At 27.2% G+C, this 8890-nt stretch overlaps 1 protein-coding gene across 1 annotated transcript; it reads left to right on the top strand.

Annotated features, from left to right (window-relative positions):
- Nucleotides 1-320: 320 nt before the first annotated feature.
- Nucleotides 321-8300, top strand: LOC107019480. Its single transcript, XM_027917341.1, has 2 exons — nucleotides 321-583; nucleotides 6725-8300. Exons 1-2 carry the CDS (start codon nucleotides 542-544, stop codon nucleotides 7919-7921), a joined length of 1239 nt encoding a protein of 412 aa, XP_027773142.1. The 5' UTR covers nucleotides 321-541; the 3' UTR covers nucleotides 7922-8300.
- Nucleotides 8301-8890: the final 590 nt, after the last annotated feature.

Consider the following 8890-nt stretch of genomic DNA (forward strand, 5'->3'; position numbering starts at 1 on the left):
TTAAGAAAAATTCAACAAAGGGCTCAGAATTATCCTTTAAGCCGTAGGTCCTAGATGAAAGGTCATTCTAGGCTAAACTTGGCATTCCAGAGCTCACTATGCTGACAAAATTCTGATATGAGCCTGTTTATCCAAAATATTGACTAAAGTAAAACTTAGGCTTCAACTTGAAAGTTAAAATGTATAATTCCACATAGCCATATTCGAATCTTAAGGATTCACGTAGACGATGCCACTAGCCTATTATGACCCTTCTAGAGCTGATGGAATCATAAAAATTGATTATGAGGTCATCTTTAAGAACTTTGACAAAACATGAATAGTAAATGTCCTAATCATGAATAGTAAAGGTCAAGTTACTGTGTAAATAGTAAGAGTCAAGTTACTGTGTAAATAGTAAGAGTCGGTTTGTAACGTCTATATAAGAAGCATTTGCTTCATTAATAAAATATACTCCATCCCTCTCTCAACTCTCTTCTCTCATTTACAATATAAACGCTTCCACCCCACATTGGTATCAGAGCTAGATAATTAAATAATTATGGAAAACAAATCAACTATGACAAACAATCCACAAGAACAGGTATACCATTTTATATTCATGAGTAGCTAAATTAATTTATTCCTGAAAATCTCTTGTTAATTATAATTGTTTATCATGTTTAAATAATGTTCTAATAACCATCTTTAGAAAGTTTGCTACAGAAATATTCTTGAAAAAAGTATGCCCAGACTATGCCATCCTAAGGTTGAAACCGGTAGGCAGAGAAAGGCCGTTTAGGGGAGTAAACAGAGTTGAGGCGCTGTTAGGGTAACTAATCAAAGAAGAAAGCTGTAGTAGTGACCAGACGAGATGATTATTAAATCATTATTTTTGCATAATAAGCAAGTATAATTTATTAAGAGGTTGGAAGGAATAAAATTTTAGTGAAAAATGAAAATAATAAAAATGGAAACATACCTATTAAACGATGATGTCAATTATAAGATATTACTACTCTATATACTAAAAAACTTGAATACTGATATAAAAAGAGAAATTTATAATAAATTATTAACATATGAAATAATAGAAATAACAACCCAAGGTTGGATTGAGTTAGATATACAAGAAAGACTTTATGATGAATTTTATTTTGACATATATGATTTATATGATGATATAGATATATTCAGAGATCAATGATAAATTACGAATATTTACAATATTGGGTACAAACTATAGAAGACATAGATCTACATGAAAAACTACTAATTGAAAATTTATTTGGTTATTTAAGAACTCGAGAAAATGAATATCTAGAATATATTATAACTAATGCTAATGAAATACAACGATTAGATCTACTTAAAAAAGAATATTATAGAAAGACATTTTATGAAGAATAATATAACACCAAGCAAAGAAACTAAAATAACAAAAACTAAGATAGATAAAAAAGTACGAAAAATATGGAAGAAATTAAAATCCTTATATATAGAATATCAATTATCACAACTAGTCAAAACAGATAATGATAAAAAAGACCATTTGATAAATATAATTTCAAAAACAGAATACAAATATGTTTGCTATTTGAAAAAACAATATGGACAAAGAAGAATATAAACAACAATTAATAGAAAAAATAATGGAAAAAATAAATGAAAAAGAACAAGAATTACAACATAGAAAAAGAAGGTTAGAAGAAAATATATTAGCAGGAGTATGTAATAAATCAATACTAGCACAAAGAAAAGCTATATTAATGTTAGAATTAGAAATAGATTGTCTTGAATATGACTCACAACATAATATAATACATAGATCATAATGAACAAAGAAGAGTATGCAGTAGACGAAAAAACATATGAAAACCTAGATGGAATGATAATAAAAATAGTATTTTCAAATTTAGGAAGAAGATACAAGAAAATAGGAAATAACTTATATTTAATGCTAGAAAAAGAAACAGCAAAATTAGAAGATAGTTTAACAGCTATGATAAGAATAACAAAAGAAAATGAAGAAATAGATAAAGCAAGAGAAATTGAAAAAATAAAAACGCAAGCAAAGCAAGAAGTACAACATTTAGAAGAAATAAAAAATACAAGAATAAGTGAATTAGAAAAAGAATTAGCTAGATTAAAATTATTATATGAAAATAAACAAAAAGAAAAAGAAAAAAATAAAGAACTTGAATTAACAAATGAAATAAAAGAAATGGAACAAAAATTAAATGAAGATCAAAATGAAAATATTGAAGTAAATGAAATAGATGAAAATGAAAATGACCAACAATCAGAAATAAGTGATATAAGTGAAACATATACAGAAATACTAGAACAGATAAATAAACCGAAAAAATTAGAAATAAACGTAGGAGATATGGATAAACCTAGTACGTCAAGAGTTAAAACCCCAGATAATAGTCCCAGAAATAGTCCTAGAGTTAGTCCTAGGAGGACACCACCAATTTATAGTTATCAACAACCGGATATAAATAATGCAATATGGAACAATAGATTAAATAAAAATTGGACACCTAAACCAGTAAATGAACAATATAATTTCTTAGATTTAGACTGTGTCACAGATACAAATAAAGCAATATTATTATGGATAGGAAATATGTCTAAACAGTTAATAGATAATAAAATAGAAACAGCAAAAACACCAAGATATATAGAAAGAACATTTGTAGGAACAACAAGATTATGGATAGAAAATCTACCCTCAGAAAGTTTAGAAGTACTTAGAAATGATAAAAAAATGGATGGATCCGCATCAGCAACAAATATAGATATACTAGATAAATATGAATCAGCAATAAGAAATGAATTTGGAGGTATGACTACAGATATAAGAGAACAAAATAGAGAAAAAATAATAAATAGACAACTTATGACAAAATTAGCTATATGTAAAATGTGTTACTTAGAAGAATATACTTGTGCATTTAAAGAATATTATTACAAAGCTAAATACAATTTAGACGAAGCAAAAGAAATAAGAAAACAATATTATACAAAATTACCAGAACCATTTAGTACAAACATAATAAAGGATTGGAATAATGAAGGAATGGTAGATACTTTAGGATCTAGAATAAAATTTTTAAATCAATGGTTTATACAATTATGTGAAAACCAAAAAGAAAAACTAAAAATGGAAAAAGTATTAAATAAAAATTTATCATGTTGTAAAAATAAAATGGCACCACAATTTGGATGCACAACTAAAAAACAAAAATCCAAAAGATATAAAAATTATAGAAAAAATAAAACTAAATATAAATATAAACAACCAAGACGAAGATATTATGTAAAAAACTATAAAATAAAAAGACCATACAGACCAAAAAGAAAGATATCCCAATGTACTTGTTATAATTGTGGAAAAATAGGACACATAGCTAAAAACTGTAATTTACCTAAAAATCCAAAAAGAAAACAGATAGCAGAATTAATCATAGATGATGAAAAATATATGCAAATAGAATACATAGATTATGAATTAAGTGAAAATGATAGTATATATGAAATATCAGATATAGAAACTGAGAATGAAGAAGAAAATATTAACTTAGATAATAACGAAACAGATGAAGAAATATAATGTCTGAAAATGAAATAAAATTAATATCTAAAGAAGATTATCAAGATGAAGAATCATCAGAACAGAAAATTATATTTGATAATACGATATTTGAACAAATAAAAGGAAAAGAATTAGATTTAAGTGTTGAAAAAGTACTTGAAATACCTATTTTAAGAAATTGGTTTAAAAGACAAAAAGAAGAATACTATGTAGTTAGTCAAAAAGAACATATCATAGATTGTAAATATACAAGAGGAAAAGCATACATACCTATAATAAATAAAAGAATGATAAATAAAGAAATACAAGATATAAAAGCTAAAACACCAATAAAATATGTACATTTAGGAGGAACAGAAATATTAATAAAAGCTTGTTTTAGAGAAGGAATAGATACACCTATAGAAATATATTTAGCAGATGATAGAATTGTACACCCTATAGAAAAAAGCGTAATTAGTGCAGTAAAAGGAAACTTAATATATCAAAAATTTAAGTTTACAATAAGTGCTAATTATACAGTATCATTAACAGATAAAAATATAGATAGATCATTAGTTTTATATTGGAAAATATCTGGAATAGAACTAGCACCAGGAAGCAAATTATTCACAGCAAGATGTAAAAATTTATATATATTAACAACAAAACATAAAATAACAGCAAGAAATAAAATTAATAAAATAAAAATAGAAAACCCTTTTGAGAAAATAATTACTGTAATAGACAATAATGACTATAGCTATAAAGAAATGGATATAGAAGAAGATTTAGAAATAGTAAAAGAAAGATTAAGCACTTCAAGCGTACCAAATACATTGACAAGAGCTACCTCATCAAGAATGAGTACATCTAAAAGAAAATATGAAATTCCACAAAGCTTGTTAGATAAAGAAGAAATAACACCGTATCATTATTTTATAACAGGAATAATGGACCAAAGAAAATACAAAATCTTAATAAATACAGGACAAGAAGAAAATTATATAACAAGAGAGTTAGTATTAGAAGAAGAAATTATAAGAACAGGACACACATGCCCTGGACTACCTAGTGAGATAGTAAATACAAATGAAGAAACAACAGAAAAAGAAATAATTATAGGAGGAATACCCTTAGTAATACAATTCAAAATATACCAAGGAAATCATAATATTACATTAGGAATAAAATGGTTAGAAAAAGTTAAACCATACAACATAGAAAATGAACAATTAACAATAACCTGTGAAAATAAGAAAATAATTATAAAAAGGACAAAATGATTAATGAAAATATTTATACTTGCAAAAATTATAATAGAAGGATATCACAACAGATATTATACCCCTATGATAGATACAGGAGCAGAAGCGAATATATGTAAATATAATTGCTTACCAGAAGATAAATGGGAAAAATTAAAAACACCTATGGTAGTAACGGGATTTAACAATGAAGGAAGTATGATTAAATATAAAGCAAAAAATATAAAAATACAAATATGGGATAAGATACTAACAATAGAAGAAATGTATAATTTTGAATTTACCACAAAAGATATGTTATTAGGAATGCCATTTCTAGATAGATTTTATCCACACATAATAACAAAAACACATTGGTGGCTTACTACACCATGCGGAAATAAGATAGGAGCAAAAAGAGTAAATAATAAACAAAGAAAACCTATGGAATGGATAAAAGGAAGTGAAAAAATAAACCAACAAATGGAAAATATAAATAATAAACAAATAACACAATTAGAAATTATTATATTTGCAATAGACAAAGTTAAATTAATTAATGAACAATTAGAACAATTATATAGTGAAGATCCATTACAAGGATGGGAAAAACATAAGACAAAAGTAAAAATTGAATTAATAGATGAAAATAGTATAATAACACAGAAACCATTAAAATATAACTTTGATGATTTAAAAGAATTTAAAATACATATAGATGAATTATTAGAAAATAATTACATACAAAAGAGTAATAGTAAACATACAAGTCCAGCATTTATAGTTATAAAACACAGTGAACAAAAAAGAGGTAAAAGTAGAATGGTTATAGATTATCGTAATCTAAATGCTAAAACTAAAACATACAATTATCCAATACCAAACAAAATACTAAAAATAAGACAAATACAAGGATATAACTATTTTAGTAAATTTGACTGTAAATCAGGATTTTACCACTTAAAATTAGAAGAAGAATCTAAACAATTAACAGCATTCACAGTACCACAAGGTTTCTATGAATGGAATGTTTTACCCTTTGGATATAAAAATGCACCAGGTAGATTCCAACATTTTATGGATAACTGTTTTAACCAGCTAGAAAATTGTATTGTATACATAGATGATATATTGTTATATTCTAGAACACAAGATGAACATATAAAATTATTAGAAAAATTTATACATATAGTAAAAAATGCAGGTATAAGCTTAAGTAAAAGAAAAGCAGAAATAATGAAATCACAGATAGAATTTCTAGGAATACAAATAGATAAAAATGGAATAAAAATGCAAACACATATAGTACAAAAAATAATTACAATTGATGAAAATATAGATACAAAAAAGAAATTACAATCTTTTCTAGGATTAGTAAATCAGGTAAGAGAATATATACCAAAATTAGCAGAACACCTAAAACCACTACATAAAAAACTTAAAAAAGATGTAGAATATCATTTTGACAATAAAGATAAAGAACATATAAGAAATATTAAAAATTTATGTAAAAAATTACCAAAATTATATTTTCCCGATGAAAATAAAATATTTACTTATATTGTTGAAACAGATTCAAGTGATCATAGTTATGGAGGAGTTTTAAAATACAGATATGAAAAAGAAAAAATAGAACACCATTGTAGATATTATTCAGGATCTTATACAGAAGCACAAATAAAATGGGAAATAAATAGAAAAGAATTATTCGCATTATATAAATGTTTATTAGCATTTGAACCATATATTGTTTACAATAAATTTATTGTAAGAACAGATAATACACAAGTAAAATGGTGGATAACGAAAAAATTAGAAGATTCAGTTACAACAAAAGAAATAAGGAGATTAGTATTAAATATATTAAATTTTACATTTACAATTGAAGTAATTAAGACTGACAAAAATCTTATCGCAGACTATTTATCAAGAAAAAGGAACTCAAACTGAACCAGAGACAATAGAAGAAATACTCAAAGCTATTACTACACTTTCTATGAAGGTGGATAGTATGGGAAAAGAGTTACAAAATTTGAAAGCTAATAGTCAGCAGCATGACTATAAATATGCGGAGCTACGTCGATCGGAAGACGCTAAAAATCCAGAGCTAGAAGGAGACGTTGGGAAACTCCCTAAAACCCATAACATTAACATTACTAGTATTGCAGGTACAAGTACAACAGCTATGGAAAAAACTACATCAAAAAATACAAACTTAAACAGCTTGTTTACAAAACCATTTATTCCAAAAGCACATATAGTAGATACCCCAGCACCGCAAACATCCACATATGCAGCCAGCCTACACAAAGAAAAGAAAATATATAACCATATATCCCAAACTTACATTGAAAACCTATACAAAATCCAAAACTTTTTAAATCTTAAACCCAAATCTACCACAACCACAGAAAAAACCCAGGATTATTTAACCCAAAAATTTCAAGGCTATAATAAGTTAATCGCACAACCTAAAACCAATCCAAACCTAGTTAAAACTTGTTACAGTTATGGATTACTTAATACCGTATATACATATGATGGTACAGAGATAAGTGGAATCCCGGAGATACACAAAGCCTTTTTGATATATAAAAGAATTACAAAAGGAAATTTATTTTTTATAAAATTTTATACAGCACCAGCTGAGATACTTTATGATGAGATAAAACCAATAATCCAGATAGTGAAAATTGGATTAACGCGAGAAATGATAATACCGGAAGACATAGGGCAACAGCCAGAGATACCAAAAATCGAGATACCCAGTTTTTATGCAAATAAAAGAATAATTGGATTATCAACTATCATACAAGAATTAGCTAACAATTATCTACAAGGAAATGCTATATGGAGTTATTATTCAAGAGATCACTTAATGATATATGCCAATTCAAGAGAGATAAGACAAACAGATATGGAGGAAGTCCAGAAATGGATTTTATCTTTATTAAAACCAGAAGCTACTCCAACAACTAGAGCACTAAAACAAGGATTCATCTCCGAAGAACTCATGACAAGATATTGCAAGCTAATTGGACACAAATATCCAGACCATATATGTTCCAAGTGCAACCAAGGTGATGACATAATCCCAGACGTACAACTGGAGTAAGCTGAGAAGAAGAAGATAAAGATAGACATAAAAATATATGTAAATTAGTCATAATTATTGTCGGCCACATGTAAAAAAGTAAAGGCCATTAAATAAAGTAGAAATAGTATGTCGGCCATTTGGCCAAAGTTTATTTTGTTTTTTGTAAAAAAGTCGTAAAGTAAATAGTGTCTTTTTTGTATTTTGTAGAAAAAGTCGTGATAGTTACTATTTGGTTACTATTCATGAATAGTAAATGTCCTAATCATGAATAGTAAAGGTCAAGTTACTGTGTAAATAGTAAGAGTCAAGTTACTGTGTAAATAGTAAGAGTCGGTTTGTAACGTCTATATAAGAAGCATTTGCTTCATTAATAAAATATACTCCATCCCTCTCTCAACTCTCTTCTCTCATTTACAATATAAACGCTTCCACCCCACATCTAAAACACTAAAATTCTCATAAAAACCAAACAAAGAACCAAGCGACAAAACTCGTAATCCTTCCAAGTCAAATGACATAGGGTCGCTATACGAAAGCTCCAAATGATAAACAAGAGGAATAAATACAGTGTAACACTTAAAAAAATCCAAGACGTATTCTAGAGACTAACATAAGTTTCAGAAAGTGTAGAAACTTTTTTAAGTTCCATTTTAATGGTTATAAGTCATTTAGGAAGTATAGAAACCAAAAGGCCCAAGAACGTCTGTGATGTCTGGAAATTATTTCAATGAGGTACTAGCGTGCCTTAGCCTATTCGACTAGTTTTTAAAATATAATGAAAATGGTGTCTAACATGTGTTTAAGTTGATTCATAATTGAAACATACGGGTATGACTACCCATGGAACAACAAAGAACCCTTGAGGAGGACCCTTGCAAAAGTTGGTAAAAGCTGTCAAGAGACAGTGTCACCAATGAATGTCACAAACGTGCAGTTGGTGAATCGACGGGGCATCGATGCCACTCATCGATGGAAACCTATAATATA

The sequence above is a fragment of the Solanum pennellii genome, chromosome 5, assembly GCF_001406875.1.
Source record: "Solanum pennellii chromosome 5, SPENNV200".
Classification (NCBI taxonomy): domain Eukaryota; kingdom Viridiplantae; phylum Streptophyta; class Magnoliopsida; order Solanales; family Solanaceae; genus Solanum; species Solanum pennellii.

Coding starts and splice junctions, on each gene's coding strand:
- LOC107019480 (XM_027917341.1), top strand. CDS start 542: ATGGAAAACAAATCAACTATGACAAACAATCCACAAGAACAG. Junction 584..6,724: donor CAAACAATCCACAAGAACAG/GTATACCATTTT, acceptor ATCTTATCGCAG/ACTATTTATCAAGAAAAAGG.